Source organism: Equus asinus, chromosome 3 (genome assembly GCF_041296235.1).
Source record: "Equus asinus isolate D_3611 breed Donkey chromosome 3, EquAss-T2T_v2, whole genome shotgun sequence".
In the NCBI taxonomy this organism is placed as follows: domain Eukaryota; kingdom Metazoa; phylum Chordata; class Mammalia; order Perissodactyla; family Equidae; genus Equus; species Equus asinus.
Window position 1 is genome coordinate 64,121,619 of NC_091792.1, and position 19,517 is coordinate 64,141,135.

A 19,517-nucleotide genomic window follows, 5' to 3' on the forward strand; every position below is an offset into this window, starting at 1 on the left:
CTTAGATTTGGTGAACTACTATCTCCCGCTTGAAGAGAGTAAGTGGCAGAGGCAAAGTCACACCCAGGCCTTTGGCTTCAAGCATTTTCATGCTCACAGCTGAGTGAGAGGGTGGACAAGAATGACAGACCGAAGGGCTGAGGCCCTTCCAGGGACCTTTCCACCTCCCGAGCTGCACAGCAGGGCCACCTGCCCTCTGTCTTGGCTGTCCCTTGGTTTCCTCTATTCCCCCTTTCCCCTCCTCCCTGGAAGACATGATTGCCGGTCACCAGGTCTCAAAAGGCAGAGAGGAATCCAGCAATTGCACTCCTTGGTATCTAACCAAATAAATACTTGAAGACTTATGTCCACACAAAAACCTGCACACAAATGTGTATAGCAGCCTTATTCCTAACAGTCACCAAAACTTGGAAGCAGCTAGATGTCATTCAGTAGGTGAGTGGATACACTGCAGTACATCCACACGATGGAATATCGTTCAGCACTGAATAGAAATGAGCTATCAAGCCACAGACAGACATGGAAGAACCTTAAATGCATGTTACTGAGTGAAAGAAGCCAATCTGAGAGGCTACATACTGTGTGATTCCAACTATATGACAGTCTGGAAAAGGCAAAACTATGGAGACAATGAAAAGATCAGTGGTTGCCAGGGGTTAAGGGGTGGGGAGGGATGAACAGAGGATTTTTCTGGTGAAACTATTCTGTATAGTAGTGTAGTGATGGATACATGTCATTATATATTTGTCCAAACTCATAGAATGTACCACGCCAAGAGGGAACCCTAACATAAACTGTGGACTCTGGGTGATCCTAATGCGTCAGTGCAGGTGTATTGATGGTAACACATGTAGCACTCTGGTGTGGGATGTTGACAGTGGGAAAGGCAGTGCATGTGTGGGGGCAGGAGGTATGTGGGAAATCTCTGTACCTTCCACTCAATTTTGCTGTGAACCTCAAACTGCTCTAAAAAAATAAAATCAATTAAAAAAAAATGGTGGAGAAAAGGAGGCTGATACAGGGCAGGGATGACACACTATGGTTTCGCTGGCCACCGTCTTGGCCTTGGCTGTAGCCCAGCCCTGTCTTCCCTATGGAGGAGAGGTGTAGTGGCGAGTTAGGAAGGGTCCCTGGGCGGGCCCCGGTGTGTCCAGAGCAGAGCAGTGACTGTGGGCTGCTCCCTGCAGGTGCCGTGGAGGCCGTGATGATCCGGCTGGTGAATGGCTCCGGCCCACATGAGGGCCGCGTGGAGGTGTACCATGACCGGCGCTGGGGCACTGTGTGCGACGACGGCTGGGACAAGAAGGACGGGGACGTGGTGTGCCGAATGTTGGGCTTTCGCGGTGCAGAGGAAGTGTCCCGAACGGCTCGATTTGGGCAAGGTAAGGTGCTCTGGAGGAAAAGGACACAGGCAGCGGGCCCAAGAATCCTAGGACTGGTCTCCTCTCTAAAGCTCGAGTACCCTCGACGGCAGTCCTGCCCAGTGTTACCTGGCCTCTTGCTGAATACCTCCTGATGCGGGAAGTCTCTGTCCCCTAGGCAAGCAGGTCTGTCTTCAGACAGTTCTGATGATGAGAACATTCTTCCTTTCCTTGAATCGACTTCCTTTCTTTTCTTGTCTCCCGTCAGATTCCCCCCGGCCCTCGCCTCAGCCCTGTGTCTCAGGCACGTGTCGGATCCCACTCTCACTTACCGCCGTCACATCGTTGTTATTGCCTAACGCTCATGCAGCACTCCCTGTGTGCCAGGCTCGGTTCTAAACACGTTACGAATATTCACTCATTTAATTCTCACAAAACTAGGAAGTAGATACAGGTATTATCCCCATTTTCCAAATGAGGAAATAGGCAAGAATAACTTGCCGAAGGTCACAGAGCTGACAAATGGCAGAGCCTGGGTTCAGACCCAAGAACGGAGCATGGGCTGTCCCTGTCCCTCTCTGCCCACATCTTCCTCAGACGAATATCTCTAGATACTTCATCTTGTCCTCATACGACAAGATTTCAAAGCCTTCACCATTTTGGTTGCTTTCCTTTCAACGTGCTCAAGCACATGTCCCTTCCTACAGATGGTACAAGAGACTTTGAGCAAGGGGAGACCCCTCCCGGGCAGACCGCTGATTTGAACCACTCATCCCTTTCCTGTTTCAAAGAGGACACTCTAGCCCAGCTGCAGTCTCCTTCTACGGCACTGTGTCTGTCCCTCAGGCCAGCTCTCTGTGTTAGTCTGCTCAGCTGCTGTGACGAATACTACAGACTGTGGGGCTTAAACAACAGACGTTTATTTTCTCAGAGTTCTGGAGGCTGGAAGACTAAGATCAAGATGTTGGCAGGTTTGATTTCTCTTGAAGCCTCTCTCCTTGGCTTGTACGTGGCCGTCTTCCCCCTGTGTCCTCACATGGTCTTCCTCCTGAGTGTGTCTGTGTCTCCTCTTATGAGGACACAGTCAGATTGCATCAGGGCCCACCTTAGGGCCTCATTGAACCCTAGTCATCTCTTTAAAGGCCTTATCTCCAAATGGTCACATTCTTGGGTCCTAGGAGTCAGGCTTTCAACATCGGAATTTTGTGGGGACACAATTCAGCACATGACACTCTCTATGTCTTGGCATGCTCACTGTGGCCACCACTCAGGCCGATCTGAAGATCTGTGGGAAGTGAGAGCACTGGCCATGGGCCCTCCACTCCTCACAGCTGCCTTTCTCTTCATCCCCACTGTGGGCTGCCGTAATTCTTGCTCAGAATCTCGTCCCTTAGACCTCAGACACTGTTATGGACTGAATGTTTGTGGCCCCCAAATTCACATGTTGAAATCCTAACCCGCAGTGTGATGGTATTAAGAGGTGGGGACTTTAGGAGGTTTTTAGGTCACGAGTGGAGCCCTCATGATGGGATTAGTGCCCTTACAAAAGGGACCCCGGAGAGCTCCCTCATTCTCTTTCTGTGAGGATACACAGACAAGTCAGTCAACAACCTGGAAGGCGGCCCTCCCCAGAACCGGGCGAGGCTGGCCTGGTCTCGGACTTCTAGCCTTTAGAACTGTGAGCAAAAAATGTCTGTTGTTTATCAGCCACCCCGTCTACGTACTTTATTGCAGCAGCCCAGCAGACTAAGACGATCGCATTGACCGAAAGTGCCTCTTGGTGAAATCTGTTGTGACAGCTGGCAGAGAGTGGCTGATTGACCCCGCGCATCCTGGCCTCTCTACTTCAAGGTCAGAGCGCGGGGAGTTCAAAGGGGCCAGCTCCACAGAGGGCAGCCCACCGGGAGAGAGAGCACCTTCCTCCCACCGCAAGCATTGGGCTGGCTTTCAGCCTGTTTTCTTCAAGGAAAACTGCCATTTCTGATTGCATGAGGAACAGAAAGAGCAGGAACAGTCACTGCTTTTCCATTTTGGGTTCTAATGAGGACTTCTTCCTAACATGTGGAAGTAAAACGTTTTTGGGGAAAGAAAATCATAAACTCTTTTAGAGAAGTCAAAATAGGTCGTTTAAATGTCATGGGCCATATTAGCCTAGACCTGAGACTCTGTATCCTCTTTCATTCCCCTGTGATTTTGTATTGTGTGACATGTGAGGAAGCTCCAAAATTGCCCCTCGATTCTTCACACCAGTCGAAGGGAAGGCGGGCTTCCTTGCACGTACACATCAGATTTGCACTGTTATTTCCCTTTCATAGTTCAATAACTTACGTCATGTGATATTCGAGACCTTGGCAGGTAGATACCAGGTGTTATTAATGGGTACACAGGGGGAATGAGGACCTGGGCAAGGGAAGGGACTGACCCACCCGAGGCTTATCCGGCGCCCTTTTTCCTGCACTTCCTTCTTTCCCTGGCAGTTTCTAGGCACCTTCCATGGGCCAGGCATTAGGCCCAGTGCTGGGGCACAGAGTGGAACAAACCTAGTCTCTGACCTCAACATGCCCCATTTAGCGGGAGAGACAGATGTTTACAGATTCTAAACATCGTAGCATTGTAAACGTCTAAGCATCATAAGGGCTATCATGCCATAGCAGTTTCAGGGCAGAGGGCAAGAGGTGGCCGCCTCTCCTGGCAGCAAAATGGGCTGTGCGTCAGGTCCAGATGCCCTCTGACCACAGCCTCCTACCCCACCAGTGCCCCGACTCTCAAGTCTTTGTACACCCACTCCTCAGCCTTCTCCCCACATCGGCTCTGTTTCTCTCTGTACCCTCTGGATGTGCTTCCTGCCCTGCCAGCCAGGACTGCAGGCCCATCCCTCTTCCCACCCTTACCCACGCCCCTGCCCCTCATCTAGTCCGTCCATGGGTCCTGTAGATTCTCCCAGTGTCTGTCTCTCTGGCGTCCCTTGAATCTGTCACCTCCTCTTGTTCTCATTACTCTTGCCATAGGCGCTCAGGCCAGGGAGGGCAGTGGTTAGGAGCTCGGGCTCTGGGTCACAATCCCGTATCTGCTGCTTACTGGCTGGTGACCTGGAGCAGATTTCTTAACCTCTTCAAGCTTCAGTGCTTCCACTTTTGAAGGATGATTGCAAATGTTAAGTGAGATCATGTGCTTGGTCAAGCAGTCAGCACAGTGCAGGTCCCGTCGTGCACATTTATTTGCTGTCTGGTGGGTGGAGGCAGCGTGTCAGTTGAGGCGGGTGCAGTGGTAGCTCTGATCCTCCAGGAGCTGCTCCCCACAGGGCTGCCTCCCCTCCACCTCCAGGCTGGCTCCTGTAGTCTCCTTCCTCATGGCTGCCAGGGATCTTTCTACAGTGAGCACCTGCTCATGTCACTCCCCTGCCTGTGTGCTCAGTGGGTCTTTATTGCTCTCAGGACCAACTCTGCTTTCCTTAGCTTAGTACCCAAGGCCCTTCCTAACTGGCCTCTCACCCCTCTCTCACCATCCAGCCATATGCGTCTGCTGGTGTTCTCTGAGCTTGCGTAGCTATTTCATGTCTCCATTTCTTCTCAGGTGCTGTTCCTTCAGTCTGGAATGCCTTTCCCTTCTTCTTCATCTAGCTACTTCCTATTCAGCTTTCAAAGTAGGCTCAATTCTCACCTCCTGAGGAAGCTTTGCTGGCTCCTTCCATCCCCTGCTCCACACCAACCCTATAAGTTAAATACCCCACTCTGTGCTCCCGTGGCATCTTCTGTGCACATCTCTCTCGCAGCACCTCTCCACTCTCCTGATTGCTGATGGATGTGTGAACATCTTGAGGGCTTTACTTTTATGGCTCCAAAACCCAGAATTGTAGCTGCGTCATAAAAGGTACTGAATAAACATGAGGGCAGGAAGTGAAGGAAGGAGGAAGGAGGGAGGGAGGAAAGAAAGAAGGAACTTCTGTGCCTGCCTGACCTGAGTCCTCCCCCGTGTAATATGAGAAACTGCCAATCCCTGGCAGTTCTCTCCGTGGTCTGGCACCATAACATTTTTCCTGGACGGGGCTCAATAATCAAATTATCGGTTTCCCTGGGAAAAAGCAGGGAAAGCCCTAAATGAGAGAGACCTAAAGAAGTCTCTCTTATTTTAGTTTAAGTGTTTTTAAATTTTAAATTGGCCCAAGAGCTGTTGGAGAGGGAGTGAGTGCGGATGGAGAAGAGGACGGGGTGATGGCTGGAACGAAGTGTAAGAGGGGATGGAAGGGAACAGAATCTAGCAGAGCTGGGGGTTAGCCTTGTACCTGCAGAGAAGACCTTTCTGTGAGACAGACAGACAGACAGAAGGAGGTGAGGGTGGGTGCAAACACAGACGGGTTTGTACGTGGGAGAAGGTGGATGGAATTGGGAGTGTTTACTTCTAATCGTATCATTATTACCATTTGTTGCCCTTTCTTTCTGAGATAAAATTTGAATACTAGAAGATGCTTAGTGCAAGGGTCAGCAAACAGTAAGAGCCAGGTAGTAAATATTTTAGGTTTTGTGGGTCAGATGGGCTCTCTCACAACTACTCAACTCCGCAGTTGTGCCATGAAAGCAACCACGGACAAAATGTAATCAAACGGTGGGGCTGTGTGCCAATAAAACTTTATTTACAAAAACAGCAGGCAGTCGGGCCCGACTGACCCAGGGTTTGCCACTCCCCAGCTATGTCTGTGCTGTGAACTGTGTACTGTGGCTCTATAAGGAGCAAGGACTGCACTGGCTGGATGTCAGAGGCCTAGTTATGGGTCACTTAATCTTTCTGGGGCCTCAGTTTTCCTATCTCTTAAATTCTGTTAGCTAGCTGTCCTGCCTACCTGTGTGTGAGGCTCAGATAGAAGCCTGTAGCATTCAGTGTAACTTATTCCTTTTATGAATATTACTCTAAATAAACATATAGATGCTCAAATGTTAGGTCCACGAGGCAGAAATTTTTGTCGTTTTGTGCTTTTTTGTTCATTGATGTAGTCCAAACACCCAGAATAGAGTCAAGCACGGAGTAGGCTCTCAAATAATTGTTGAATGAACAGATGATAAGGATAAAATAAAATCTCTGCTTACTCATTCTAACAATGTCATCTTCAAACGCCCCTAGTGCTGTAAGTGTCAGAAGACCTGGCCTCTAGTGCCAATTTTTCCCCCTCAAGATAAAACATCACGCTGTGGCTTCATTTTTCTGATCTGTAAAGTGGGAGCAGAGTCATCTACCCTGCTTAGCTGAGAGGGCTTGTCATGGAGCTCGAAGGGCGAGCCTGTGTGGAAGGGCACGCCTCATCTAGAGCACGGCTTCTCAGACCCGAAGGCGCATGTGAATCAGGGACAGCTTGTGAAAATGCAAACTCTAATTCAGGTCTGGGAGGGCCCAAGACCCTGCATTCCTACCAAGCTCCCAAGTGATGCTGACACTCCTGGCCCTCGGGCCACAATTTGAGTAATCAGATGTCAATTCTAAAGCTAACGTGAGGTGCCCAGAGTCATGGGAGTTCCAACCTCTCTGACATGGAGAGGAGCAGAGATGGTTTTCGGGTTAATTGGCCCCTCGGCGAGGCTCCATGCTGCTATCTGCAGTGATGCAGATATTCAGTGCTGCTGATTTAAAGACCCTACTCTCATTTTATTAACTCTGCCCTGACCGAACATTAGCCAGAACTCCCTGGCTAAGCACCAGCTAGAGTTTGGAGGTTCGTGATCCTCTATATGCATTTGAGCTGGTGACCTTGGGTCTGTTCCGTGTTTGTCAGTCCCCTTTACTTGCTTCTTTATTTGCTTTGGGTGTGACTAATCCCACAGAGCTCTTGGGCCCACAGCCTTTTCCTGAGTAATTTGTAAACTGATGTGTTTTCCAGGAGACATTTAATCTGCGCATTATTGCAAGGCCTCAAAGGCTTATTGTGTAAGAGACACAGGGTATCCGGCCAGGGAAGAGGCTCTGGTGAAGAAAATCATCCAAGGAGATGGTGGAAGGAGGCCTCTCCTCCCATCTCTGTCCCCGAACTCACTGCTCAGTGATCCCTGGAAATCTCTGCATCACAAAACACATCTGAACCACTTAGTCTGTGTGGGTGGTTATTGGGCAGCAAAATGGTTGAAAGGTCCCCATGACATTGTTTTTGTGGAAATTTCTCCCATGTAGTTCAAGAGTGAGTGACACTTTCAAGGTTTTAGCAGTCAGTCCTGACAATTCCTCTAAGAGAAGAAGTTGTCTGGCTGCTGAGACGGGACAGGGAGACGGGGCTAAGATCAGGGTATGGTATAAGCTCTGAGCTACCTTTTTATAGGGTTTTGGTGGATTTCAAAGCCCTTTAAAATACAGGAAGTATTTATTACCTCCTTTGACTTGCTCAGGTTGACACAGCCAATAATGTTGGAACCCCGTTTATGACCTTTCACCTCATACTTTTTGGTGCCAGGTCATAGACCTGACAAGTTAGGGTGCTGGAGTGACCAACCATCCCAGTTTACCCAGAATTTACCTGGTTTTAGCACTGACAATCCTACATCCCAGGAATCCCCTCCCAGTTTGAAAACTGAAATGGCCCCAGACAGGGCTGAGTCTTGAACCCAGATCTGTCCTACTTATTGTAAAGCCCTGCTTCTTCTGCTGAATCAGTGCTTCTCAAACTTCAGTGTATAACCACTTAGTTGAAGTGTAGATTCTGATTCAGTAAGTTTTGGGTGGGATCCGAGGTCCTGCATTTCTAACAAGCTCTGGGTGATGCTGATGCTGCTGCTCCAGGACCACACTCTGAGCAGGAAAGGTCTAAGCCAGTCTTCCTTGGGAGCCCTGAAGCTCAGTCACCCTTCCAGAGGGCTTTCACATGGGCTTCCACCATCTGGAGCCTGACATGGCCGCCAGCCCAGAAAGCCCACAAGAACCGTGGGTGATGGTCCTTCCAGTTCATCAGTGGGGGCTCCAGGTGACTTCTGGTGCAGCCCACTCCCCTCTCCATTGACCCCTCTGACCCCAGAGAAGCCCTCTCCATTCCCTCCTGGAGCCTCACCCAGCTGCCCTATTCCCCTGACATTCATTGAGGCACCTCAATGCCAAGTTTATGTCTCTTAAGTCTCAGGTACAATCCTGGGAAGGCCAACTAAAGGTTCCCCTGCATGGGCTCCTTTAGACCAGCAGGTTGGTCCCATTAAGAGCTGGTGAACATGACTGGCTGCAGGCAAAACTCAAATAGATTGTCTTAGGAACCTTGTACTATACTAATTACTTATGTTAGGGATGCTTCTTCCTATCATTAAATATGTGTCTGGTTACAATGTTAAATTCTGGGGTCCCCCACCACTCCAGCACCACTGTTTTGGACTCATAGAATGAGACCATCTGCTTTAAACTTCAAAAGATTGGAGGTAATGATGGCACTGACCTACTTGATTATGGGGCACTGGATCTGTCCAATCCAGGATCTGTCTGACATTGTCCCTCTTGGTAGGCCTTGCATGGGTATTCACCAACAAAGACTGTAAGATATCATATCTCAAAAGCTATGAAATGTGATTATATGTTTATATGTTTAATATACAGTGTGGGCCTGGGAGGCAGCAAGAATTGAGCTTGAGTTCAGACTCTGCCACTTACAAGCTGAGCAAACTTGCACCAATTGCTTTCTGAGCCTCAGTCTTCCCATCTATAAAATGGTTTATTAATACCTATCTCAGAGCACCATGGTGAGAATGGAGGAAGATCATATGTGTAAGATGCCCAACACATAGGAGATACTCAGTAAATACCATCATCACCACTATCAACTGTTATTATTCTGCCCTCCAGAAACTGAGCCTAGAAAATAAGTAGTTGGTCTTGGTGGCGTGGAGAGGGCAGGTGGGAAGCACTAGATCTGAGAACTGCCAGCAAAGGCTGGGACGGCCTGGTCAACGACAGACACAGCTGTGCTCCCATTTCTCTTCTGTCCTGCTCTCCTGCAGATCTGCTAAGAAACCATGTTGACTTGTTTTCACAGGCACAGGGAGGATTTGGATGGATGATGTCGCCTGCAAGGGCACAGAGGATACCATTTTCCGCTGCAGCTTCTCCAAATGGGGGGTGACAAACTGCGGACATGCTGAGGATGCTGGAGTGACGTGCAACAGACACTGAAAGTGGGAATGGCCTTGCTGCAGAGCCTCCTTCCTGCATTCCTGGGGTGGGGGCATTGCTTGGGGCTACCCTGGCCATGCCTCTGTCCTGCCCAGTCCAGCATCCCCCTGCCCCGTATCCCTATCCCAGGACCCTGGTGGCCTGTCGGCATTCTCCTCCTGGACAACTGCTCCAAAGTGCAACTCTGGGATCTACTGCCTGTCTCTCCCTTCCACCAGGGTTCCTGCATGTGGAGCCCTGGTCAACTGGATCGCCATTTTGCCCAGCCTTCTAAACACCATGCCTTGGGCCTCAATATCCATGTTCCCTTTTGTTCTGTTAATTACAGATGAATGCTGAGAGTATGTCAGATCAAATGCAGCAGTGGGGACAGGAAGGAAGTATAACAGATCATTTACTCTTCAGATGATTCCAAACCTCACTTAGGCCAAGAGTTTTGACATCTTCCTTTCCAACAAAAGAATGATTCATTTTTCCCTCTTTACTCTGCCTCTGCACACCGTTTGTTAGTTTGTGGAAATGATGTAGAGGAGTGAGAGAGAAATGCAAGTCACCTGCAGGAATCAATCAGGATTTGGCAAAGGGGAGCGAACCTAACATTTATTGAGTGACTACCATGTCTGCTACATAGTATCTTGGGTGCTAAATTCATTTATTCACTTTGCAGCATTTCTACAAGGCATGTTAGCTTGGGTAAGACCTTACCGCCAGGTAGCACTCAACTGACCCATTCACTAGGCCTATAAGTCAGAAGATTGAGAATGACTGAGACCGTTATCTCTACTTGAACCTTACACCTGAGCAGGAAGCTCGGGTATAAGACATGTGTGACTAGAAGGTTACATACTCCAAAACCTACAAGGTGGAAGCGAAAGATCAGACATGACTGGCTGCCAGACCAACCATCCACATGGGAGGAAAGCGACTTGGAGAGTGACATGGGGGCTGTCTGGATTAAACCAAGACCCACACTCAGTCGTCTGGCAGTCAGGGTTAAAGGCAAGTCGCCTGTGTCTCAGAGCTGTTTGGAGGTGATGATATTGAACCTTCTGGGTCTCTTTGGGTGGATCCTGTGATCAGGAGAACACGTGTCCTGATGAATCCTATAGGAGTGGAAGGAAATGAGGATTCCCTATTACCTCTGGGGGAAGAAGGGGCTGTGGGCCCCTCTGCAAGTCTTCAATCTGCACTCCTCTCCTAGTGACAGGGAGATCACAGTCTGCTTTTGACACTGAGGAGGAGGTCAATCTGGACCATATACGTGTTCTAGGACTAGCGGAGGTACAAGGTAGCCAGTGAACACAGACCCACCTCACCTGTGGGAGTCATAGACTCATAGACATGCCTCAGATACACACTCACCTGTCATACCAGGTGAGCATTGGCTTGCCTGGGGAAAGCGACACCTTGGACCCTCCAGGTGTAGGACCAGCAAAGTTCCTGGCTGCCAACTAAACCAATATGTGCTATTGGTTGCTCTTTGCTTACAACATGCTTGTTATTCATTAACATCCTAATGATCAGAGACTCTCCTTCTGACCATTTGCTGTGTTTACACAACACGCATGTACTCATGCATCTTTTTCCAGAGCCAATATATGTATGCATATATAAACATAGCATTCTTTACTACATAACCCAGCACATTGCAAAGTTTGCATTAAAAAAAGAAAATACTAAAGATGGAAAGATGTCATATTGAATGAAATAAATTCCCAAATTGGTTCTGGCAAGAATCCAGTTATCCCACTAATGAAGACCCACATAATTTTCTTACTTGGTCTTTTCATTTGGGAAAACACAAGTCTTGTCTTACATCAAAAAGCTTTATGTTTTACATAAAAATCTTTATGTTTTACACACAAACAAGGGTGATAAGTGTTTGAACCTTAAAATAAAAGTCTGCTAGTTTACATACCTACTTAAGAGGACATGGAAATAACCATGGACCTGTATTTCAGGGACTAAAGAAAATTAGGCCTGGCCTAAAATACATTATACCTTTTGTATGAAAGAATTTCAATAAAGCTAAAAACATGTCACTGATAAGCTTTCCATTGCATCCTTTCTCATGAAAATCCAGTGACGGTGGGGAGGACTGCTGAAAATTGGATGGTCTGATCATTTCTCAGTGGGGATTGGTAGAATGGACAGTTTATGAGAAGCTGCCTTAATACTTCTAGAGGACAATAGACACAGTTTAGACCAAGAATGTGATGGAACGTGACATCACAAGACTTATTTGGTAAACTAAGGAAAGGATGCCAAGCAACAGAATAATAATCAAGGCCCAGCTCTAAGAGAATTGCTTTTGTACCCAATAAAGAAAAGAACACCTAGTTCCTCACATCTCCAGAGTTCTGACTTGGGGATGTGCTCCCCTGCAAAGTTCCATTCATACCTAAGATGGTCCAGAGTTAGGTACAAGGTCTGTGAAGTCACTGGGCCTCATTACCTAATGAGACACAGGAATTCCCAGGCCCAGGAGCCGAGCAGTGGGGGTGACCCAGACCACCACATGGTCCTGGTCACTCACTCATAGCTGGCACCTCTGGGAAAATCTAGTGGCCCCAAGCTTGCTGTGGGGCATGATAATGTGCTAAAAGAAATCAACAGAGAAAAGTTGACTTTCTGGAAATCCACAAAGGAGGCATCCTCTTTTTCTCCTCTAAAAAGCCTGGTGATACCCCGCCTCCAGATCATTGTGCTCCCCTTTCTGTAAACAGCCCCCGTGGAGAAGGGCAGAGCCCCTCTTTTTCCATCCTCTCTCTACAAGGCGCCACTTCTGCCCTCACCTCAAATGCCTATGAGGACCAACCTTTGGAGCCTACACCTGTTGTAGTTAAGCCAACCACTGTAGTGGACTAGATAGGTGGAGAGGAGTTACAACGGTCTCAACCACAGGTACTCCTCAGTTTCTTCAACTTTGTTGTCTTATGACCGTTATTCTAACATTTCTATAAAGAGTCAAATGTGTTGGGGCCGGCCCTGTGGCCGAGTGGCTAAAGTTCCGTGTGCTCCACTTCCGCGGCCCAGGTTTGTGGCTTTGGATCCCTGGTAGGGACTTACTCCTCACATCAGCCATGCTGTGGCAGCATCCCATTTACAAAGTAGATGAAGATTGGCAATGGATGTTAGCTCAGGGTAAATCTTCTTCACCAAAAAAAAAAAGAGTCAAACGTGTGAATCACCTGTCTTTCTCTTCTTAGAATAGCTCTCCCTTCAACCCTTCATAGAACACCGCTCCCCCTTCCCTCCAGCTCCTCTCCTCCCTCTCTACCTTTAGCTTTTCGGAGCCAAGATGGGGTTCTGACTGACTGACTGGAGCTTTGCTATTTATCCTTCTCTCCCAGCTCACTCCCCTGATTAGAACAGGCTAAGGAGGTTTCAAGTAGAAAGACTCTCAGTCTCCTGGGTAATTCTCCCACTCTAACTGGAGGGAAGTTGAACACTTCCCAGCCCTGTGTGAGCTTTGGTAATGGTGCTTTCCTCAGAAGTGGTTCCAGCTGGCTTCATGGGGTTCACACAGATTGGAATTCAGCTGACAACTCAAGGGAACCCTATGTACCTTTCTGAAAATTCCTCTGTGCAGCTCTCTACTCTTGGGTACTGTGCCCTGCAAATGCCAGCCACCTCAGCCTCCCCCGTCTCTAATCTTTGTCTCCTCACCTCAGTGAGATTGCTGGACCCTGGGCTCCCCTGACCATGCTGCAGTCAGACAGAAAGCCTAGGCCAGGGTAGGCTCACCTCACATGTCCTTTTCTCAAGGGTCACAGTTCTGTGCTACCTGTTGTCCAATGTCTGAAATTAAATGTTTCAAGTACTTTGGACAATCTTCTGGTTATGACAGAGGAAGGATAATTCCAGTAAGGACTCTCTAATGGCCTAGAGTGGAAGTCCTCCTTCTGGGTATTTCTAGCCACAGAGAATCATAAGGGAAGAGCTTTCATGGTCAAAACACAACATGATGTGAGGATTTGACTAGTTCTGGAAAGAGAATCTTCAGGTGGGGAGGGGGCTTCCCCTTCACATTCTCTCGCGGCCCCCACTCAGACTTCTTTCAAAGGTCAGCCTCCCAAGGCTCTTGCTTGGTTCTCCTTAGTACTGATCAAGATAAACTAAGGGTGAGCAACAAGAGAATAATTTCGGGAAAAAAATAAATAAAAAATAAAAACAGCTTTAAAACAGACAGTTCTCCAAAACAGAAGTCTTAGAACCTTCAATCACTACTTGAGTTGTGGTCCCAAAGACCTGGTACAGATTTCCTGGCTCCTTGGCTGGCCCATTTCTTTCTCAGCCCCGCCTATGTCCATACCATGAGTGCTGTCTTACGTGCCACCTTATGTTCTCCTCACAAGTGGAAAAGAGAGTGCTGTCTCTGTTGCCCACCAGGGCTCCAGTCACCAAGGGCTCATTCTGGGTCTGAGGGACAGACCTCTTCCTTCTGCAGTTGACGGATTCGGATCAGTTTTAATGGCCACAATTAATCACCCTTCTCTCCCAGTGGAAACCCACGCCCTACCCACAGGAACGGTTTTGACAAAGCTCATGCCCTTCTTTCACGTGTGTATTCATTTAATAAGTATTTATTGAGTGCCCACCAAGTGCAAGGCCCTGAACCCAGTTGAGGAGATGCAGTGGTGGAGCAACTGATTCAGGACCAGACTCCCTGCCCTCATGGACCTTACCTGTTAGCTCTTGTCCTCTTCACAGTAAAACGTGACACACACAAGAACAATAATATCCAACAACAGGAAATACATAGGGGAAGGGAACAGTGGACGGTGGCTGCTGGCCAAGCTACTTTGCAAAACACAAACAGCTCAATTGTTTAAAAAAAATTTTAAACACCATCTTCATTGCTAGTGAGTTAACAATAGCACAGATGGCTTTGGTTATACAAATAATCAACAGTAGGAAATAGGGATGATTAAACACGAAGTATATATGCCCATGCATTCAAAATAGTGATGGATAAGCAGAGATCGTGTGACAGAAACAATCCCTAACATTCTTGGAGCCTTTATCGTATGACAGGCTCCAGGGCCTTTCCAAGAATGAGCCCCCTGAACCTTTGTAACCACTGGTTCTCTTCTAATCATCCCAGTTCTACAACGAGAGGGGAGATGCAGGCACTGAGAGGATCACACAGTAAATGAAGTGAGGACCCGAATCCAAGAAATCTTAAACACTACACTGTATGTAACACAAACAACAGTATTACTAGAATCCTAAAAGGTCAGCTCTGAGAAAGGTGGAAATGGAGATCATAGATCAATTATGTTAGAATACAAAATATTTGAGCCCTTGAGTCCCATTAATGAACTGACAGAAATAAACAGCTCTGACCTCAATTAGCTACAATCAAATGACCCAATGAACCACGAATAGAGCGAACCCACAGCAAGCTTCTTAACGAGAACCAACCCAGACAGAAAGAGCACAGACTCCCTCTGCTCCCCCGTGGCTTCTCTAAAGGGACTGGGGGCTCCTCCTTCCTGGGCAGTCCTGGAAGCTCTCAGCTGTTTACAGCATTTAAAGGGGTCAGGCAAAGGTGACGTTCTGGAGCTCCTAGAATCTGTTCAACTGCTTCATCATAAAAGGAGTCCATCTACTATCCAAAATATTTTGGGTTCTTTCTTTCTCTTCCAAGATTACTCAGCACCTTTGGTCTTTGTGAAATTATTCCTCAAATCTTCTCTTTTAGCAAAGGATTTCAACTCAAATCACTTTTGAGTATAATTTCTTCCCTCTCTAAAGTCTTCTGACACATTTATTTATTCTTGGATCACAAGTCAGGCTGAGGAGGAAGTTGTTTGACATTTGGAGCTGTTTAACTTCATACCAAGAAGAATGTCCCACCACAACACATACTAATCATAGCAAATTGGGTAATATGTCCTGAATCAAGATTAAGAGTCATTTACTATTATTCTGAACTTATTTCCTAAGTTATCTAGTTATAATCAGAAAATATCTTATTCCTTCCATGTGTCTCTGAGGCATAGTTATATACGAACATAGAAAACCAGACAGTTAAGAAACATATCTTGAAGGACAGTCTTTTCAGATCCTCCTTGGGTAGCTTAGTATTGGGCAGTAGAGGGCAAAGGGCAGGTGCGGAATCTCCACACTTACACGGGGAGGGATATGCCAGAAGGGAGTTGATTCAGACCAGGAGATGAGGTTGAATGGCGGGCAAAGAGGTGATTTACAGAAGGAAAATCAGGACAGGAGTTGGGTTTGTTAGAAACCAACAAAACCAACTTTTTGGAGGTTTCTATGAGGATTCAGAGTTTCAATTTGGACACCAGAAACTTCAGATTCTGTTATATAAACAAACCCAGAGAAAGGCAGTTAGAATCAGGGATCTCATAGATAGGGTAAGCCCTCTCCTACTGTCAACTTCTTATCTACAATTCCCAGCAGTAGTATCTTCTGATGGCACGATTCCACTGTTTAAGATACAGGATGTTTGAGGACATCATTTTGGTGGTTGTTCCCTATACTTGGTTGTTCAATCTCCTTGGACACTGTGCCTTCATTTAGGGTCATCTCCTATCAGGTGGTGAGTAGTACTGCCTTAGCCTGGGCCTTTGTTAGAATTACATTGCTAATATAAAATCCAGAAGCATGAATTTTCTACTCATTCTAGTAAATGTCAAACCAGAAGTCTTTATTAAAACAGTTACACATAATAACATTGGCTCATTTTACTAAAATGATGACCTAACCAGCAAGATTTGATGAACTACCCAGCCCAAGTACTTACTTCTCTGTGTGGCCCATTCAAACTCTAACCTTTTACAAAAGCTGGACTAGAAGACTTCATTGTAATTCCTTGCTTCCTTTAGGGGCCAAAACCCTGTATGTATGGTCCTGGGGCATGAGACCAGCTGGGCATCCAAAGCCCTTTGCCACTTTGCAACGGCTGTCTGAATATTTGTGTCAGTTATTAAGTTACTGTCTCTCATCCCCAAACTCATCCTGATACTCAGCTTGTGATAATCTGCGATCCTCTGCAGCCCCCACTTCTGCTGTGCTGGCCCCTGTTGGGCTCTCCACGTCGGCAGCTCTAGAGGGAGACTATGAGGCTGGAGGATAGAGCAGGGCTTGACCCTGACTATCTGCTCCTCTCTGTGGCTGCGGGAGAAAGCTTTTCCCTCTGTGAGCTTTTCCTGTTTGCTTGAGGTTTCTGTAAGCATCATCCCAGCAAGACATCTTCCTGCAGCCTCAGTGCCTTCCTGAAGCACCAGCTGATCCAGTCTGCAGTTTTCCCAACCCTAGAACCAACCTCAGCACCTCTTGGAGACACCAGCACCAGCTGGCCCGTGTCCTGCCCCAGGGTTCTGTTTCAGCTCTGCAGGACCCCTCCTCTAGGTATCTGCATTTCTCCCTTAGTTTTCCTGCTTTTCTCAGCTGTAGGGATCATAGTTGCTTCCTACAGTTGCTACCACCATCATCTTACAGTTCTCCTTTTACCTGTTCAATTATCTAGTTAACAGTTTTTTATACGGAATTTTCTCTCAAATAACTGGTATGGTTCTGCCTTCTGGCTGGACTCCGACTCAAATAACCTCAAAGCTTGTAAAATCATTGTTGGAGACTTCCTCCTTCAAAGATAGCCACTAAAGGTCACCATTTCTTCTAAACCAAGTTGTATTTTAAAGCACTTAGGCAAACAAGCAAAAAACCCAAGGTTTTGAAAAACATCAATAAGTAGACTCTCCCTTCATTTAGACTCAAAGAAGTGGAACTGAAATTTAGTAAGTATTTACAACTTGCAAACTACCATACCTGCATCATAAGCCTTAAAACAATTCTGTGCGTTAGTTTTTTCATTTTAAGATAAGGAAAGTGACCCTCAGAAAGGCTAGTAATTAACCCAGGATCATAAACCCAGTGAGCAGCAGAGTTGGGACTTAAGCTCAGATCTAAACCCAAAGCTGTACCACGTTGCCTCTACAAGCTGGATAGCATGGGTCCATTCCTTCTCAGAGTCAAGAGAATGAATTAATTCAAATGGAATACATGTGGCACAGTTCTAGAACATGGGAAAGTGGGTATTAAAATGAAGAAAGCAGCATTCTTAGCCTCCAAAAGCTCTCAATCTAGTGGGAAAGACAAGATAATAACAATGTGGTATTAATTAGTACAACCCCGGGGAGTGGAATAAATTGCAATGGAGTAAGGCCTGACCTTTCCTATAGTCGGTGTTATGGACACTGATCCTTGGACAAACAAGCATTACCAGCCCTTCTTTAGCAGTCAGTAATTGACTCTGCTACGGAGTAATCAAGAATGTGGAATGTGGGAAAAAACAGAAAAATGAGAAAGGAAAGGAAAGTATATTTACTGAATAGCTTGTATTTTCCAGACACTGCTAGATGCTTCACTTATGCTTCCTTGTTTAATCCTCACAGCCACCCTATGAGGAGTCAATTACCATTACTCCCATTTTACAGATGTAAAAACTGAAGCTTAGAGGAGTGAAGTAACTTTCCTGGGGTTGTGTAGCTGCTAAGGGGCAGAGCTGGGATTTAAGCTCACTGGGACAAGGGGTCAGACTTGAGAGATTTAGGAAGTGGTTACTTACCCATGATGCTTCTGGATCTCCGTAAGGTGAAATGAGAGAAAGGAAGTTTATAAACCAACCACCTTGTGCCTTATCAGTGCCTTGGACACATTGCTGATGCTTACACTTTGTGTTTCTCACAAAGAAAGGAGATAGAAATTCCTTCGGGTAAGAAAATTAGATTCATTCTCTCACTGACATTTGTGTTACCATGTTAGGAGTGGGGAGCCTGATCCTGCTCTTCAGCGCTTCCTAGAGAAGTGGATGATATCAATCCACCTGTGATCGTGCCCCACTCTTATCATAGGCTATCATGAACACGCTTCAAATCCAAACAACGCTGCAAAATCTGTGTTCCCTCTTCTTATCAGCCTGCCTTTTGATTTACAGAGTTCAACTCAGGTGAGCAGCCAGAAGCCCCCTCTTTTTAGGTCTGCCTCTTTTCTTCCTTCCTTCCTCCTGTGCCCAGCCTCCGGGGTCCCAGCTCTATCCTGTTCTGCCCCATGGACCAAGGCTTTATCCTGAATGGCAATGGCAGTCCCTACATTCTGCAAGGAATGCACCTACAATACCAACAAACCTCTGTTATTTATTTTGATTGCCTCTCAGAACACAATGTTGTTGTTGATGCTAAATGATCCCCTCACTCCAGAAGAGAGAATAGGGAGGAATGAAGGGGGTGGAGGTGCCGAAAACCCTCTCCTGCCATAGAAACACTTCTGAGCTGTATGGGTAAGACAGCCCTGTTATTAAATGGGCAGTCTTCTGAGCAAGTAGATATGTGCCCCCTTGAACCCCTTCCACCTAGTTAGTTGATCCTTACCCTTTTTTTCATCTCCTTCTTACCCCCAAAACAGTGTATGTTATGCCTGTTAATCAAGCCTAACTTATATTTAGAAAGTGAATGATGACCTTCTTTTAAGTTTCTTAATTTGTACAATAAGAAGAAGTAACATATTTAAATGTTTACTGAGCACTTCCCTTATGCCAGGCACTCTGCTAGGTGCTGGAGACACAAGTTACAAAAGACAGTCTGTTCCAGTCAAGTCTCAAATGATTGCATAGAAGAGACCCACTCAAACTGGTTCACCTAAAGGACTGCATGCAAGTTGCCTACTGCCTGGTCTAATCAGCTGTGACCAGATTAGAGGAGCCAACGAGAGACCACAGTCACATAGGACAGACTCCCCTGCCTTTGTGTTAGGAGTTGTGGGCAGGATATTTGTCTTAAGATCAGTGGGAAGTAGGCGACGATTAGCATCTCTACATAGTCCCTGCCTTCAATGTGCTGTCACTTTAATAGAGAGATGGACAATGAAACTGGCTTGCTAAGTGCAATGGCTGAGATAAGCGTAGGTGTTACAAAGCCATGGAAGGGGGGCAGCTAAATAAGACAGAGTGGGAAAAGAAAGTTTTCTAAGAGCACTACTAAGCCCTGAATGAAATCTTGAGGGTGA

At 46.8% G+C, this 19,517-nt stretch overlaps 1 protein-coding gene across 2 annotated transcripts in view; it reads left to right on the forward strand.

The window, feature by feature from the left end:
- SCARA5 (scavenger receptor class A member 5) overlaps window positions 1-11,534 on the forward strand; it is a 114,956-nt gene extending 103,422 nt beyond the window's left edge. For both annotated transcript variants that reach the window (XM_014843315.3, XM_014843317.3), the window contains exons 8-9: window positions 1,188-1,382; window positions 9,349-11,534. In XM_014843315.3, coding sequence (XP_014698801.1) covers window positions 1,188-1,382; window positions 9,349-9,485 — 332 coding nt within the window. In that variant the 3' untranslated portion in view covers window positions 9,486-11,534. The remainder of the gene's footprint in view (window positions 1-1,187; window positions 1,383-9,348) is intronic.
- The last annotated feature ends 7,983 nt before the right edge of the window (window positions 11,535-19,517 follow it).